Source organism: Eurypyga helias, unplaced genomic scaffold, assembly GCF_000690775.1.
Source record: "Eurypyga helias isolate BGI_N326 unplaced genomic scaffold, ASM69077v1 scaffold37152, whole genome shotgun sequence".
NCBI lineage: Eukaryota > Metazoa > Chordata > Aves > Eurypygiformes > Eurypygidae > Eurypyga > Eurypyga helias.
Genome location: NW_010237388.1, coordinates 2391 through 20884, shown reverse-complemented (window position 1 = coordinate 20884; position 18494 = coordinate 2391). Strand labels below are relative to the sequence as shown.

At 47.3% G+C, this 18494-nt stretch overlaps 1 protein-coding gene across 1 annotated transcript in view; it reads right to left on the bottom strand.

Moving 5' to 3' along the window:
• Positions 1 to 18494, bottom strand: part of PNPLA2 (patatin-like phospholipase domain containing 2) — a 25101-nt gene that overhangs the window by 4223 nt on the left and 2384 nt on the right. The window contains exons 2-4 of the mRNA XM_010147446.1: positions 4242 to 4474; positions 3998 to 4063; positions 789 to 998 (exon numbers count right to left, since the gene is read on the bottom strand). Coding sequence (XP_010145748.1) covers positions 789 to 881 — 93 coding nt within the window. The 5' untranslated portion in view covers positions 882 to 998; positions 3998 to 4063; positions 4242 to 4474. The remainder of the gene's footprint in view (positions 1 to 788; positions 999 to 3997; positions 4064 to 4241; positions 4475 to 18494) is intronic.

Sequence of the window (18494 nt, the reverse complement as noted above, 5' to 3'; positions counted from 1 at the left end):
CAGGAATGGGAGGCATAACATGAAGACAGTGGATATAGGAATTGCAGGATTAATCACATTGGAAGCGACATCCAGAATCCTACGTGAGTACAGGCTTAGAGTTGCAACCACCTACCTCACTTCCCTCCCACTAAAGCTGATGCTGCTGTGGGCAGCCTTCAGCAAGTCACTCTCACAAGCAGCCCAGAATACTTCCCAGCAGATGCCAGGTAGAGCCACCGCATTTGCAGATAACTCCAGCTAAACCTAGAGAGGGGCCAGGGAAAAACTTGTCCAAGGAATTCAGCACGTGAATGCATGCTTATTATGCCCAAATGCCAGGGCTATCTGAGGCTGCATTTGCTCAGAAGCATGCAAAGCTGTTTGCAGTGACACCTGCTCTACCAGCACTTTTTAGGAGCCTGCCACTGGCCTCAAGCTGACAGCTCCATCCCGACCTTAAAAAAACTCAAGAGCACATTGGTTCCAATGGCTGATACTTCCTTGTTTACAAGTGAGCCTGGCTTCCTGGCAAGCACCACTCGAGAGAGCGCCACATGGGAATACTTTCCAAGCAACTGCTACCATCTAAATTCCAGATCTTGCAGTAGCAAAAGAAAATCAAGCGACCTACGCAACCTTTCACAGATGGTCAAAGTTTGCTGAGCCACTGGGTTGATAATGTCAAGGTTAAAAAACAGACAAACGAGATCCAAAACAAACAGTCTGGAATCTTCTTCTGATGAAGGGCACGGTATAGCCAGTGCCTACCTATTGTCCCCAAGTTCCGGTGCTGCCAAGAAACTCACCTGTGGCTCTGGAGGAAACAGGGCCTTTGAGAGGCGGTAGAGGTTGCGAAGGTTGAACTGGATGCTTGTATTGGTGACCCTCAGCTCATGCATGTTTGTGGAACTGTCCCGTGGACAGATGTCACTCTCTCCTGAGAATGGAGACACCGTGATTGTGTTCTTCAGTTCATACCGTGGCAAGTTGTCAGAAATCCCGCCATCAACGTATCTCTGAAATCAAGACAAATGAAGCACTCTTCATTCTCATAACTAATCAAGCAGCTTTTACTGTGTCCCTGTTCGTACTTGTGCCAACAACTTGGGAAGAGAATGGAGCACACCCACCAGCACTGGAGGCATCAAAACCAATGATGCCACAGCTGGGTTGTCTAAAAATATCCTTTTGCTCTGTGCCTTTCTTCCTACGGCCAGGTGTGTTGGTCACAAGCGTTCAATAAGAAAGGCATATTCACTTGTGTCACTGCTGACTTACATCTCCTACGGGGTCTGACTGTCCAGTGAAATAATACTGCACACCCGCAACCACCTCCAGTGCAAATCAGCACTGATCTAAGCTGTCACACTGTGACATTGTGCCATTTTTCATTTGTGTTTAAACAAATAAGCTCAGACGCGGGTACACACTGATAGGCCATGAGTAAACCAAGAGTTAAACTAAGAGTAAAGCCAGCTGATCTGTTGCCAGCAGGCTTATCGAGCAGCAGTCCCAACGCATGCACAGATATTTGGAATCTACTTGCTGTCGTGTGATAATAGCGTACAAGGGACTTGGGTTTTGCTTCTAACAGGCACTCTCTTATCAGAGAGTGTTCTGTACATATGTACCATAAATACATTTGCGTTACCCTTGCAGGAGGGACAACCCCAGTAGCACTTACTCAATTCAAAGTTTTCTTTGAAGTGCCATAATTGCACAAGGAGCTGAGCAAGACAATCCCTATCACAGGCCTTTGGCAGAGCAAGGAACAGGCAGAAGATAAAAGGAAGGGGACATTGGTCAAGCCAAAAGAGCAGGAAGTTTGAGATCTCTGCATAGTAACAAAACAAGCTCTTGTGAACCTCGGTTACAGAAGAGTCCTGCTGATTTTGTATCAGTGTTGATCCTGCCATTTGCTGCCTGGAACCCTTCCCTTTGGACAGGTTCAAACACAAATCATCCTCAGGAGCTACACAGCCCTATAAGCAGCAGCTGTAACACCCAGCAGAGAGCTGAAAGATGAGGAGCTGAGCTGTTAGAGGCTGAACCTAGGCAGAGCACGGAAATGCTGACCGGAAGAGAAGGAACTCCATTCTGTATCATGCTTTGCCTCGTCTCACAGGCAGACTGAGCACTGACATCAGTCTTTTGCTGCACCATGCCTAGGAAAATGCTGGCTGCTTTGCCCTTTGGTCTCTCCTGCTCTGGATGGCACACACCTACCTCTTCAAGCAGCTTCTCTGAGCTTGGGGAACAGTAAATAGGTCTTGGGCTGAAAGCAATCAATCAAATTCAGCTATTCAGTTCTATTTCCTTATCATGTCCTTCCCCTCACTCACATGAAATGACAACTGGCCTTCTTACTCTTGTTAGGGGTTCATCTCGCCGATGTGCCACAGAGATTTCATAGCTAGCACATGCATTGACAGGTCAGTTATTGACCCTTCCATTTCTCAGTATTTGAAAATTCTTTTGGGTTTTTTTTTCCTCCCCCCCATCTTCACAATTCACTCCATGCAGCTACCAGAGCCCAGAGAAGTCAACACTGGAAATAGATTAGAAGTAAGGCAGAATATGGATTTTACACCTTGCACACGATCATATTGCCTTGGTCCTCACACTAGGCCTGTCAGTCTGACCTGTGGCAAATACAGTCATCACAGGCATGCTAGGAACCATGCAGTCCCATTTCAAGGCCTTTTCCCAGGCTCATACCCAACCTAATTTAACCTCTCCCCTCACCAGTCTCTTCAGACACAGCCAGCCATGACTTTCTGGGGAAGAGGTAGGAATTCATTTCCTCATCTTGTATATTCCCTCCACACCTTTCCCCAAGAGAAATCTTGACATGAGAAGTAATCCCTCAGTGTGCCAGGGCAGCTGCACATTCCAGAAACCCTGATGTTGTACACTGTTTTGGAATTTTGAGGTTTTGCCTGATCCACGCTGACCTCAACTAGCCCCGAAGAAGTTTCGGGCAAGAGCCACTGTTACACTCCCACCAGCTGTGGGACGAAAACTCTGCCTGCAGCTGCTGAGCAAATGCCAAACTATCACTGATTTTGTCACTTCTGTGAAGGGCATTTGACATTTCTTCTAGGCCATTTCCCTGTCCAACATGCTTGCGCAAGACAAAACCAGCCAAGTTGTATATTGTGCAGGAGAAAAACTGACCTCGCTTTTAGGACGCTGACAGCAGTAGGAGCAGACCTGATGCCATGGTCTGACAGACTGAGGCATCTTGGTCAGGTCACTTATGCAAAACCAGGGCACACGTACATTAATAGCAGTTCTTTCTCCTTTTTGATTATTTAGTTTGCAAACAAACTACCTTTTCATGTGTGCATTAACCTATGTAGCACAAGGGGAGTCCAAGATCAGCTGAGGCCCTTAAGCATGACTGCAATATTCAGAGACGCTCCAGCTCTACACAGCTTTCAAGTGTTTTAATTTTTAACATGCAAACACAGACGGGAGAAATTGCTCTGGACAGCCTCGGACAGGACGTTAAAGAAAGCTCTAGCAGGCAGAACAACTTTATTTTCAGAAGAAGGACAGGAAGAACTCCATGGCAAAGAGGTCTGGTATGGGCACCACTAGTTAAAACACCACAGAAAGTGTCAGGCACGTCAGAAGAGGGACTACGCTTGTGATTTCTATCCTGGACCCCAGTTCTTTCCACACACAGAGGGTTGGAGTCTCAGTGACAGACAGCATTATACCACATAGCCAGGAGAACCATCTGCTAAGTCAGCACTTGCCCAGATTGCTATACAGTACTGTCACGTTAAATCGCCTAGTCTTTGGGGCATTTATAGCCAACTGCACTCAGCAGTGGAAAGAAGGCCCATCCACTGTTGGAAGTTGTTTATTTAGGAATTTCTCATAGCTTTTCAGGCTATTTGCTGCCAGCAGACAGACAGTAAGACTGACAAAATTGAGTACTAGCATTTCTGCCTTCTTATTCATTAGTACATGATCTAACGAAGGAGCATCTTAGAGTGCTACTTACCACTCCACGCAGAGTTGGAGGTATCAGCCCACAGTAGACAGGGATAAAGGTGCTGCAGACACAGGCCTGAGGGAGAAAGAGATCCAGAATGTAAAGAGCAGATCAAAGCCTACTGACCCTATTACTCTTCTTGGAACACCACATTGGCATGTGCTGATAACTAGGATCTGGTGACATTTGGAGACCAAGGCAAAACAAAGCTGCACACAGTTCCTGCTTAGCCCTCCGCAATGTTTCTATTCACCTGGATCAGCTCCTCCTTGGAATTGAAGTCTGACAGTATCACGTTTTCTCCATCAGAGACCCGTGTCAGGGAAATACCCAAACGCCCCGCTGCAACCTCATGCCCATTCTCTGGCACAGTCTTGGACAGGCAGATTCGAATGGTCTTCACCAAGTTGAAAGATGGGTGGAGCGGGCCCAAGAACCTCTTCCGGGCTTCTTTTGACACTCGAATAATGCTGGCACCAGCCTCACCTGCAACGAGAGAAAAAAAAACGCACCATGAAATCCTAGCAAAACCAGCCTTCTCCTTAACAAACCAGGGCACAGAAAAGCCCAATTCACAGCTTTACACAGACGTTACATAACTCGAGACAAGAGGCTATCGCAGGCAGTGCTATAGAAGTCATGGAAGTTTGCTGTCTTTGGTCCCATCGCAAAGAGCTACCCTCACCTTACATATGCTTTATAAAGTCAGGGAAGATGACATACATCTGATTAAGGCCTCAAAGTTTTTCAGTCAATCCTGTTTCATTGGCCAGTGCAGGGCTGGGGAAAACGCAGACCAAAGAAAACAAGGAAGATGCTTTAACAGCTTTGAACTTATGATTACATCCATTTCAAAACATCATCCACTAAAACTTTTCTAGTAGTGTCCAGTAAGTGTCGTCTTTTTTCTGAAAAAAATGTCATCTGCCTGTAAGTAAAAGGGCCAGTAGACAGAAATATCAGTGCTTTACAGCCAAGCAATCCCAGCTCTGCTGTCAGTGTCAGCCATATCTCAGGTGAACAAGACAGACGCTATGCTCCATTAGGGAATCGGTTACTTAGTGCCACGGGCAGTGTTTTTGGCATCCCATCCCTTCAGTGTCCGATTTCACAGCACTAAACTAGGCCCTGAAAACAAGCAGGACTCTGAAGGCATGTCAGCTCTACCCTTTCACACAGTGACCCAGCTGGGTTTGGAGGAGAGGAGACATCCCATCTGCACAGAAGGAAAGGCATCTACTAAACCCATTATCTCACAGTCACAATGAGCCCAATCTGGCAAGACCATTAGGGCTCTGCAGTGCGAAAGGAAGGATGGGAGAAAAACAAAGCAAAAACATCAACCCAAGCCAAACCCACAGCACCCAGCATGCTGCCCTTTGCACACACTGGCTGCTGCTTCCACATCCATCTCCTAGACACAGCAATATACAAGACAACAGTTCCTCTGAGTACCAGGCACTCACTGCACTCCCAGGGGCATCAGGAATATACATGAGGGAAGAATTAAAGAAACCAAGTGAAGAGAGACATGCTTTCACAAATCGAGACTTCTCTCCAGTCAAACTGAAGTTCAGTTCCTGGAGAAAGATGAAAGACTATCAGCTCAAGCCAATTGGAAATCCCTCCGTTTTGCTCTCCCACCCAGTCTTGCAGTTGCAGAAAGGAGGCAATAGTATGAAAGACCCAGGTTAATAAATATAATGGACATAAGAACACCACCACCCTCAAAGGTGTATTGACACTTCACACTCTTGCAATACGTTTTTCATCAACGCAGCCTGGGGATGCGATTCCATGCTTACGAAACCCACCAACACCAGTAGCTCAAGCACGCACAGAACTGGACCCTTGAACATGACCAGAGACTCTGGGGTCAGGATTGTAAGCACTCTGAGGTAGCAACTTAGCAGAAAATCCAAATTCCCCCCTCTGAAGCAATTTTTAGCACTATAATCCCAGTCTTTTGCTCCGTCCTAGAGCAATGTTTAGCAGTCTAATTCTGATCTTACTTACTCAATTAGCAGTAAGCCACTGAGCCCAGCCTGTTCCAGATAGTAGCCACATGGTTTAACATTCTTCCCAACATGAAGGAAGTCAGCCTCACAGAAATGACATTTTAGCAGCACCATGACATTAACACTCGTTACGCTTCCTAAGACGACCTCACATCAGACAAGGGGAGGAAATACACACAGAGAATCTGCAACTAAGCCAAAAACTGAATGAGTCGCAGCCGAGCGCCTCGGCCACACAACCCCAGGAACCTCGACTGCGCTCTGTGCACTGCAGGGAGTTGTTGGCTTAGCTGAAAAACCCAATGGTTTGGCATCTCAGTGTGCAGAAAGATTTGATTGCAGTTGTTTTCAGTGTTGGTATTAAATGGAGCTTAGGACTGTTGGAGCTAAAATATGAGCTGGAGGATGCTAAAGAAAAACAAACCAGCAAAGGTCCCAGCTATGTCAGGAAACAGACTGAGGGGAGACTGCAGTTGAAGCTGCCTGCTCTATCACCATTTCACAGCCAGATGAGGTGGGGGGACAGAAGAACAGAGGACAAAATAAGAATTACTGCTAATTAGCAATTTTATTCTTTAAATACTTTGAGTGTTTGGGGTTTTTTTGGGGTTGTTTTATACATGTGTGCATCCCTGCATACACATACACACAGGAGCTTCTGAGGTATTTCAGTTTAAGGGCAGCTGTGATTTTGTCTGTCTTGCTGGTTCAATCGCACCAAAGCTGTGGACAGAATGGCTCTGTGGGAAGGGACGGGCACAGGGTGGTCTGCAGCACCACCAGCTTTCCTGGAAATAAAGCTAGCTGCGAGTTCAGCCAAAGCAGCCAGGTTTACACAGATAGATCCATGACAGATGACAAGTCCTCTTGGAAATACATTTGGGAGGAGAGAGAAGAGGCAAGAATGTTTTAATCCCGTTAGTACCAGAAGTGCTATTCCAGGAAAACCAGCTCAAATTCCACTTGCAGCCTGACAAAGGGAGCAGCTGAATGAGAGGTGGTCAAGAGAGACAAGTCCTTCAAGGGTCAGCCACAAGCTATCAATTATTACTAGAACTAGTCCAGTGCCAATGCCAGTCCACAGAAAAGATTCGTATATTTTTTGATGGATCTGGTGATTCAGGACACAGGGTCATGTGAAAAAGCTAAATTAAGTTCCTCTTCCCTTACTGCGGTACATACCAAGGGGCAGAGACAACCCCTAATAGATTGCTGGAAAAACATTTAATTCTTCTCCCACCAATTAATTCAACACTTCTCCCTTTACATATTTACTAAGAAAATATTCTCCTAAAACTTACACTAATATGTAGAATATTCTGTTTTCATTAGAAAAACTATATCCCTCTTTCTTCCCTGCCCCCCACCGCTGCCCCAGTGGGTGTTGTTACACATAAGCCTGACTACAGCAGGGCCATCATCCTTATCTGAATTTCAGCTGCGATGACGCAAAGGAGCATCACAGTGGTGTCCTGAAACGCCCCAACGTGTCCCTTGCAAGACAAGGGAGGCCAGCTATTCCACCTCTGCTGGTTCATCCTGTGATCCTTCTGCAGGGGCTACATGGGGCAAGTTACTGTCAGCCATGGGAAAAGATGTGAAGCCAGTTTCCAGTTTGCATTCCATTTTCAAGCTATATCAAGCCAGCTTCACGTCAGCTTACTGATGTAGCAAGATCCTTCCCTTAAAGAACTGCTTGCACCCCCACCAGTCATGCTTGACTCCAAAACAACCCAGTACCTCAGTTTCTACTGCTTTGTGTTCTTACGCACACCAGCTCACCACAATAAATACATTTTTAAAGGCCTAGAACAAGATTTAAGTCACTCATTTCCAAGAGAAGCAAGAGCAGAGGTGATAGAGAGCTACTGCAAGGAGAGCTCAGAGGAACTAAGGCACATCACAAGCTTCATCACCTCTCACTCAGAAGGCGCACTCCCCTAAACTACCCTTCTCTACCCTGCAAAGCATAAACAGCACATGTTGCTTGAATAACTGTATACAAACACCTCCAGCCACAGCAGCCTGCTAATCCTCCATACCTCGAAAAGGAGAGGAGCAATCACCTAAAACTGAGATTAGCCGGGCAGCTGGGAAGACCCTTAACTGCAGCGAAAAGTTCGAGAAGAAATGGACGGGCTATGTCAAGCCTGTGCAATGCATGAGGATGAGCACCATCCCAAAGGTTAAACAGCCCATGGCAGGAGGGGTGGCAAGTGGGGAAGAAGGGCCTCTTCAGCAGCAGCGCTTTTGCACCGAGGGCACCACGATGCTCACCTGCTGACATCAGACCACACCGATAGCAGTCTGCCAGCCAGCATACGGCAGCTGACTCAAAGTATTTCAAGTGGGGGAAAAAACAAAACAAAAAAGAAAACCCAAGACACAAACAAGAATAGGAGCAGAGCAGGCTGAGGAGGGAGAAGGGCACTCTGGATATTCCACCCAGCAGCTCCCGTGACTGGCTCACCCATGAAACTGTAGCTCCCTCTGGAAGTGCTCCACATCAGCACAAAGATCACCCTCTGCGCCAGGGACCTTCCTGCTCCCTGGCTAGGGCAGCAGTAAACAGGATGCAAGCTCACGGGAAAGGCTCTCCAACAGGGATGGAGAACAGAGGATGGCACAGACAGCTGGCAGATGTAGGGACAGCATCTCCTATCCCTGCTGGTAGGAGGCACACACAGAGGTCACATCCCAGACTGCAGATGCTGTACCTCACCTGGACTAACAGACCAGGCAGGGAACTGCGCAGATCCCTGCTAAGCCAACAAGAACTCAGATGGACTCCTTCCTACACCAGCAACACGCAAGTCACTCATTGTCTCTCCTCAGTCCCATTACCCAACGAAGGCTCCAGACTGGCCAGACACACCGATACCAGAAGTTTTGAAAGGAAGCCAGCTAGCAGAAGTGCAGGTGCTTTCCACATTCCTCCAGTACCTGGAGAGTCCAATACCATGTTAGTTTGGGATGGCATGACCAAGCTATTTTCAACTGCAAGATTTTCAGGACAGGAGTCACCTCCCGTGTACCGTAACCAGGGACCACGTTCTGGAGCTGCTCAGCAGCCCGTTGGAGTGATGTTTGTGTGATGCTCAGCACAGACACTCCCTGCAAGAGTCTCCAGCTATGATCTTCACACTTTGCTTTCAACTCAGATAGTTGCTGGGCATCGCTGGAGTTCTCATGTTCCCCACTGGTAGATCCCAGCCCAGACTTTAATTTAGGAATAGGATGAGTCAGAAGGAATTTACTAGCATGTTCCTCAAGGTTAATTTAGCTTGGTTGCCTGTCCCTTGCCATTTCAGCTGTTCCTGTACCTCATTCACAGAGGAGCTGAAAGTCAGTCTCTAATGACAAGCATGGGTTTTGGGAGAGCAGTCCCGTGTTCTTCCCAGCACAAATCCTGACACTGCTCCAGCTCAGCACACACAGTCCCTGCACCTGCATCTTCTCTGAATACTGAGACAACACAATGCACGTGCTTTTCCTGCCTGGCCTCTTCCAGCAGAGGATACAGAGTCCTGATTACAAAACAGTCCTGTCACCAGCCCAAAAACTTAAAGCTATAAACAGGAGGCACTGAAACAAAAGTTTGCAAGCTTGGCATCTAGAAAATCATTAACAGAGAACTTTATTTTATTGGATGTTTCCTCACAGGTAGCTCAGACTGCCAGGAAGTGCCTGTTCATTCACCCCAAGGAGCAGCACATAGCAACATGCCGGTGATCCAAGGACAACCCCAATTCTTGCGGGCAGTAACCTCAGCTTCTGAAAGATCCCACTGCTGCTGTTCCTCTTCCCACACTCATGCTGGAGCAACCAGGTTTCCACTCACTGTCCCAAGAGAGCAAGAACCAGGCAGACCCTCAGCTGAACCAAGCTGAACAGAGGCTGATTTGTGCTGAATGGGAACCTGACCCAAGGTGTTCTCTGCCTATCAGCAAGGTCAGGTGGATGTCAAAGGGGGGGTCCAAAGTCAAATTCATGCCAGCAGGAAATAAAGTGAGAGCAATGTGTTGTGATCTGCTCTTCTAAGTTATTTTCAGGTGATAGGTTTACCACCACAGCTGGTGACAGCTCTTCAGTTTCAGTGTGAAATCCTAGACAGATGCCCAAAAGCCTTGGGTATGGAAAGGATAGCTATCCCCCACTTACCAGAAGCTGTGTAACTCCCACTATTTAACACAAACAAAAACCACCCATTTTAAAATATTTGAGCCTGAGGGATAGTAGCTAGCAGTGGAGCCTCTAAAGGCACCAATTCTTTTCATATCTGTACACATCCTCCTGTAAGCCAGTAATATTGTGAAATGCCATGTACCAAAACAAGATGTTCTTCTGGGACTTCCCTAATTTTAGTTGTACTGAGGTATATTTATTTTAAGGTTTTCACTTAATCCTTCTCTCCTATTTTGCCATCAGATAAGAAACAGCTGAACTGACTTGGCTCCAGATAAGACATACAGGAAGGAAGCTTTTACTTTTTTTTCTGGCAATACATAGGAAGCAAACAACTCCCCCCAACACACACCCACTCAGTCTGCAGACAGCCCTACTGCTTGACCAGCTGTCCCCTGTGGCAGGTAACCCTTTCCCATCGGGGGGCTCTGTGCAGGGATTTAGCCCAAGCTCAACAAGCAAATGATATTTCTTAGAAAGCCTGGCCTCCTGCTGTAAATAATATTTTTTCTCCCCCTTTGTTCAAGGGTGAGAGGCACTGATACTTACCCTGCCAGAGTAACTCCCAGGGATCCCTATCAGGCTATGGTAACAACACCTACTCTGGCCTTACAGGTGGGGCAGTGGAAACACAGAGAGGAAGAGACAGCTTTTCAAGTAAGGCCAGCTCTCACAGCCAGATGCTGAATGAAGGGCTCAGCCCACAACACTTTCTGGCTCAGATTCTCAGTACTCAGCATTGTTAAGTCTAGACACAAACAGTGCCAAGACAGCCTGCAGCAGGAGGGCTAAGTAAATCTAGATCACCTGCAACTGCTTCAGAGCCAGAAGCCTTCCTCTTATTAACCTGTTTGTCCCCAAGATGTTGACTTTTCAATTTCAAGTAAAATTTGGGAAAAAAGGCAAAAATATGTTGGTCACATCATCTATTCAAATAAAGCCAAGCCAAAATGAGCCATTTTCCCCATTTGAACCCAAAGAGATGTTTTTTGTGTGTGCACTGGATACCAGTAAAGACATAAACAAGAACTATTGCCACTTCCTGGATGCGGGGAGCATAAGATCTGCTTTTAAGTTGAGACCGTTTTTTCCTTCTGCACACAGCAGCTGACCAGGCAGCCCACAAGTGACTGTTGCCTGCCTGTCCACCCACTGGTACATATGTGGTAGGACCCTCATGCAAGCCAAAGTGCAGATGCATAATTCATACCTCATCTCACCTTAAGGCAGGTTGCTGTGCTTTGTACAGAAGCAAAAAGGCTTTGGGAGAACAGGCACAAGAGCTGCCAGGCCTGATTAGGTCTCTAAGCTAAACCTTTGAACTGGATTTAAGGTAGTGTTGGCACTCCAAAGCCTCACGGGCGACTGATGTTCTGCAAGCTGAGGCCTGCTTTGCTTCTGCAGCCAGGGCTGGAACATCTACTTTTGCAACACAAATTAGTAAACAGTGCACTGCTACTGCAAAACAATCAGTAGGAAGGCCAAGAGGCCACTCAGTGTGGGCACACAGCCAGGATTATTCTCTGTTACTACTACAACAGCAACCCCCACCAGCTGAGTCTTTCTCCACTGTAATTCCTTAATATGAGGCTTAACGCTGCATTTCTGTTTGTTGCATTACAGAGAAATTAAATGGCATAGCAGCACATGAAAAGCTGCTGAGGACCGCAAGCAAGCTGTATTGACAGACATACCGTGTCCTCATCCATCCATGAATCCCTGCAATGATACAGCCCAGCTCAAATTGCACAAGGTAACAAGAAAAGGAGATTTACAGAGTAGAAGGTGCAGCTCAGATCCCTGCAGCTTGCTTTGAGGCAGAGTTTCGGATGGTGGAGTTTGGATGGCCTTTTAAAAGCAAGTACTCAGTGAGAGAAAGCTAGTAGAGGGGAGAAACAAACTGAAGAACATGCTGTAATAATGCAAGCCTTCTTCCTCTGCCCTGCATAGAAGCAGAAGTGGAACCACATTGAACTCTTGCATTACTCAACCGAGTACAAACCACCAACACAAAGCATCCGGTGGCTGTTATTCTGAAGAGGAACCGGTGCAGAACGATTGTTACGCACACACCCTCCATACTCATTTCTCGGTGTCAGTTTGCAGGACGGCACCACATACTTAGAGAAGGAGTGCACTGTTACCACTTCACAGCGGAGGTATCACTAGAGGTAGGATGCTCTGGAAGAGAGAGACCAGTGCTATGGCACAGTAGATACCTTTGCCAGGCACCTGCAACACCGATGAAGACAAAGCAGACCATCATTTCTGTTTCCAGAGCCTGAAGGAATAGTGGCATGTCAGCAATGCTTCAGCTTGATCACACACTAGCCAATATCCTCAGCTGGCCCACCAACACCAGAGCAAGGCCCACACACACACCTCTTGGTGGCTTTTAGTCCAACACCTGCCAAATGCTCTCCTGCACACTTACAGGCGGCAATTGTTTTGTGTTCAGAGATCTAGCTGGCTATCATGCAGAAAAGGGCAGTCCGTCTTCCTTCTCCCCGTCTTCTCTCACTGAACACTTGCACAGCTGCTAGAGCAGCCTGGCACAGAATGCGAGGAATGGCTCTGCAGTCCTCAGTTGGCCCTCAGCCTGCATCGTGCCCAGCTCCCTCATGCCTGCAGACCTAGCCAACTGCTCCCATCCATGCCAAGCACCTCCCGTGTTCCTACAAGCACACACTGCTTGCTGCGCCCGCTCTGCCCTTCATCTCATACATGCCTGTTGTCACCTAACACCCCTGAACTGCTCCCAACTAGCCGTGGCATGAGCAGAGCCTGCTACCAGCAAGGAAGACAGAACAAGAAGCTTTGTTCCAAAATAGTCCTCAGAAGAGGCACAGGCATTTTGTTTTAGAAGGAATCTCATTTTGGCGATGAAGCTTATTTGGGAAGCATCTTCAGTCAGACCTCAAGGCAGGCTGCATTCCCTGGGAGCCAAGACAGAAGGATATCTGGAGACTGACGTGACCTTTCTTCCATGGACGTCAGCAGCAGCCTCCCAACCATAACTCCCTGGTATCAAGACTTGGGTTCTGAATGCAGCCACATGAGCAGGACAGGAGCTACTCACAGAGGGTTACACAGAGCCATGCAAGCGAAGAGCCTCTGCTCAACCCCTCCTGCAAGGCTGAGCAGTGCACAAGGAGAGCAGCAGGGCAGATGTAGGAACATCCAGCCCAAGCTTACACACACAGAATGAACTCTCCTGTGTGCAGGAGTATGGCTAGTCGTTAAGTGGTTAGTTTGTTCCCATAAAGAAGTTTTTACAAATCCCACTATATAAGAACACTAGGCTAGGTAAATCAATGTAAATCCCTCTGTGCTGACAGTCCACCGTGAAACAGGGCTCTAATCTTCTCCACGCAGGATGTAACTGTGGCAGCCAGAATCCACACCCTGCCTCCATGAGATACTGGAATAACTTTCTCACCAGGCCCAGCCCTGAATCAGCAGCATTCAATGAAGCCAGCAAGAGCAGTTCTTGTAATTAACACATGTAAAGAGCTCCCTGATTCATTTACACCTCCCCTACTTCAGATGCCACCTCATCTATTTCAGGATGCTAAACTAGATAATCCAGGAGTGGCTGCTAGGAGACACTGCCAGGGCCTCAAACACTAAAATGGTACTCAATCCTCTAAATTCTAACCCAAAAGGCTTCCAAAAACCAGCGCCTATCCAAAGGACTTGTCAGACAGAAGGCATCAAGGTGGAGTTTGTACCAGAAAGCACCACAGATTCAGGTCTGGGCAAGTGCCAAGGGGCAGCACAAAGCCCCAGATTCTACTAAAACTACTAGCTTCCACACCTGACATATCACAGAATCTTAGAATGGTTTGGGTTGGAAGGGACCTTAAAGATCATCTAGTTCCAACCCTCCTGCCATGGGCAGGGACACCCAAGGATATCCCAAAAATAAAGTACCCACCACTCACCTGGACTCGTCACCGCTGGGATCACATGGAGCCTGGCTTGTTCTGACTCTTTCAGCTCCAGGAACACTGAGGGCAGCTCTCCCAGAGACACTGTACCACAGATTAGCACAACCCCAGGGACAGGATCAGGCCTGTCACAAGCAGCTATTGTATCCTAAGTCCCAAACTCTTTCCTCCCTGCCTCCAGCCTTTGTAGTTACAACAATCTCCAGCATCTTTTCTACACTCCCAGGCTCACCAATTCTCTCCCTTCTATGCGCTCCTTGGAAGGGATTTTCTACCGCCCCAGACTCTACCACTCCCAGGACACGTTCTGCTTTTTCCCCAAGGGCATAGCCTTATTTAGGAGTTACTTCCTCTACCCCTCTTTTTCACCAGCTCTTGCTCTCTGGTGCCTTATGCCTGCTTGACAAGGAAGGCAGCCCAAGGCAAACACACATATATGGGCTCCCTCGACTCACAGATTCTTGAACGCACATCCTGACTTTGACCTTAAGCCCCAGGAACACCTAACAGAAAGAGGCTGAGTATTAGAGCTAGGGAACAGAAACGTAGAAGTGCAGCGGATTCAATGGGAAAGTGGTGGCAAGTTTGGAATCCAGTCAGCAGCAGTCTGCCTCATGGACAGCAAGATAGACAGGACTCACCTGATCACACTGCTCCTTTGAGTAGATTTCTGAGCAAGGCTCTGGAATTAGGAGGCTTGTCCATTCCCAGATCCAGAAAGAAGGAATACTGAGCAAATTCCCATTTCTCCAGCTCTTGCATGGTCCTCTTGAAATACAGTACAAAGCGAGCACGGCAGAGTTGAAAATCCTCCCCAGCCAGGCCGGTGAACATTTCATCCCTCCTTCATGGAGCTAAATGCGGAGAAGCCCAGAGCAAGCCGGGGGCTAGGTACAAAGCGAGCACGGCAGAGTTGAAAATCCTCCCCAGCCAGGCCGGTGAACATTTCATCCCTGCTTCATGGAGCGCATGGAGCTAAATGCGGAGAAGCTCAGAGCAAGCAGGGGGCTAGCATCAGAGTACAGTCACCCCAAGCCCACCACACTGGAAGGCAGAGTCATCTGACAGATGGGAAACAAACACCATCACCTACTGGACATGCAGGCAGAGCTGCTGTAACCACCACAGCAGCAGAGTTTGGAACTGGAAAACAGAGCAAGGAAGCTGAGGAAGGTTTTTGATTTATCAGGACTAAACTTACTTTCAAACACCATCAGGAACTAGACAGAGGACCCTGAAGAGTACACAGCAGCTTCTCATATTTTATAAGGAGGACTTGCAGGTTCCTTGAAGAGTTTTGGAAGGTAAGAGGTGGAAAGAAGTGGAACAGCCTGGACATGCTACGAGTTCAAGAGAGGCTGAAATTATGGGTCAGAAGCATAAGCATGCAAAGACCGCTTGTGCTGTTGCCACTGTTGCTGCACAGTTGCTGCTGTGGCTGACAAGCGCCAGGCTGGGCACCAAGCTGATCCGCACACCTACTGCCTATGTGGGGTGACAAAAAATAAACACATGCATTGCTATGACTATGGTTTTCACTAAAAGTGGCTGCATGGCTTCCCTTGCACTCACCCAGTGAGATGCCTGCAAGAGCATCTTTCCTCATGAGAGCTTCCTTATTACAGCCAGACAGACAACAGGAACAAGTTTCTTTCCTCCCAGCAAAAGATATTTCAGGGTGCTCCAGCTGCTTGGCTGCCAACTTACTCATCTGGACAGCCGAGCCTGCAGCCCTATGACTGCTGATGGCACTGATCCAGGCACAGCAGCTTCTCCACCAAGCTAGCAAACATTTCTGACTATGTCAGCACAGAACCTTCCCCCACCCACCTCTCTTTTCCACCAGAGAAGAAAGCGCTTCCAGGGAGTGCCAGGAGGTTCCCCATGAATCTATGTCCGTACATAAGGGTACCTCTCCTTCCACTGACTGAGCTGGGGCTGCTCAACAGCTTTTTTGCCCCAGGTAGGGCCTTTGCAGGAGATGTAAATGACAATCTCCTGGGCAGGGAGGGACTCAAGTTTTGAGAGCCCACAGATGCTATGTACCTGAGAAGATCTACAGATCTCTTCAGCTACACAAGGCAGCATCACATGTACTTCCCCTAGGATAAGCTTCATGAATCACGCTTTAGCCATCATAAACTGGCATTGCTCTGAGGACTCCATAGAGAATAAGCTGATTGGCTTCCTCCTCTCAATCTGGGATTTGGTGTTAGACTCCACATACACAGAGAAAATAACCTCCATGATCAGTCCCTTAAGCCTTTACATGCACATAATCAAACTTCAGGAGCACACCACTTGAGATCCTGCTATCATTCATTAGCTCCATTTCAGAAGTTGGGGGAAAAAAAAAAAAGGGGGCAGGGGGTTGGTTTGGTTGATTTTTTTTTCCTTCCTGCTACCCAATGGAAAAAGTCTCTACAGTTCAGCAGTGTATTTTCTGGTGGTCACATGGTGACAGCTGACAAGCAAACCTGAATGTCAAATAACTGTTACTTCATCTCAGGTCAAGCCTGAAACAGTCCTGTCTAAGCTACTAGTTAAAACTACCTAAATTCTGTAAACAGCACAGGAATTGCTCTCCCAGAAGCACCCCAAACAACACTGCTCAATCTAGCAGATACATGGCCTCCTTTCTGCATTCTAATACAAGAAGCATCCCCTCAGCTTGCTTTACCATTTTCTGCAGACACTGTCATGCTTCAGGAGAACAGCTAACTCCCATAGATGTGGGTTTGAAAGCCAGCTTTGCCTCTGACAGCAGAACCCACCTCTCCCCCCCCCCAAAAAAGCAGCAATTCAGCAGTTCCAACCCACCCTCAGATGAGAGCTGTATCGGACAATATTCACAAGCTACACAGACAATTGAGAGGCTGTTGGATAACGATGAGTCACAAGCACAGCCTGTAGCCTCAGTATCATCTCAAAAATAGCTTTTCAGCAATTACAGGTTCACATCCCATCATTCACCCAGGCTGCTACGCTTCCAAAGTAGGCACACCAAATCCCATACAGCTCACCAGAGAGAGATGATTCAAAACCCTTAAAAATACATCCCCTACTCTGTATTAAATATTTAAGAATACAATTTCAGCATGACTTGTGCCTGAAAAAAGGACAGTCTCGTCATGTCACATAAGCCAGTTTTACTCATACAGGCCCAGTGACTTAAGGATTTGTTCAGACAGGTAAGCATCCTCAGAGCTCCAGGTCTAGAGTGAGCGAAAAGCTGCAGGACCTGAAGAACACATAAAGAGGAGACTGCAAAGCCAGTATAAAAGGACTTCTCAGTTGTTTGGCATATGAAGGTGCATTTCCTGGTGTGCCTGACTCCAACAGAAGACACACGCATGACAAAAGACTATTTCCCAGGAAACCCTCAGGACAAGAAGTGATTCATGTTACAACACTGCTGTACGTACAATCAAGTAACCTGTAAACACGAAATACTTTGCCCGATGCACCTTGATAGCCACGCAGCTTACTCCAGAGGAAAAATAGCAGTGCTTTTTCATGCCAGTGAACAGAAGAACCTCAAAGCTGGAGCGAGCACTTCAGATATGGGACAACACCACTGTTGTAGCCCTGGAAAATAAATCCAAGATCCCTACAACTTAATTGTAAAGTGCTTAACAACAGCTAGGCGAGGCTGTATCAAGATGATAAATAACTCCTGTCCCCTTATTTAGAAATAAAGTCCTCTGCCTTGCTAATATGGATGCCCAATGTTGTTTTATTTGGTATTCTCAAATGCACCTTTTAAGTCCACGGTGAATTCTCAAGGCTGCGGATCATTTGGCCAAGACTTTCAGTGTTAGCCCATAGCAAAGTGTTACTGCCATATACAAATGATGACAGCATGGTCTTAAATCAGGGAGAAGGTAGAATCAACTCAAAGTCAAGCTGAACAGATGCAAAGGCCAGCAGGGAGAAGCTGGAAAAGAAACCTCTAAGTGGGATCCCACACTCTGAAGTCCAGGAAAGTTTCTGTTCTCTCTGATCAGGGTTGCAAAGGATCAGAACCAAAGAAAGACTCTGAAGAAAGAAGTTTTTCCACTCCTCCTCAGGAATTATTTATCTTTGCACAGTAGAGTCTCAGTGAGTTAAGAGCCAAGTACAGATGCATGAAGGCACTAACCTTATCTACATACAGCTAAATAAGCAAGGTTTCTGCAAAATTCCCCTCTGCCTGTCATCCGCCAGGAGACACCATACAGCATTCCAATTTGATGGACAGGGCAACACACAGCGCAGGGTAGCAGCTGCCATAAGCTTCAAAGCCCACGGGCTATTACAGCTACTCTGGGACAGAAACGCGCTGCATGGCAAACAGATACTCAGGATCCTACA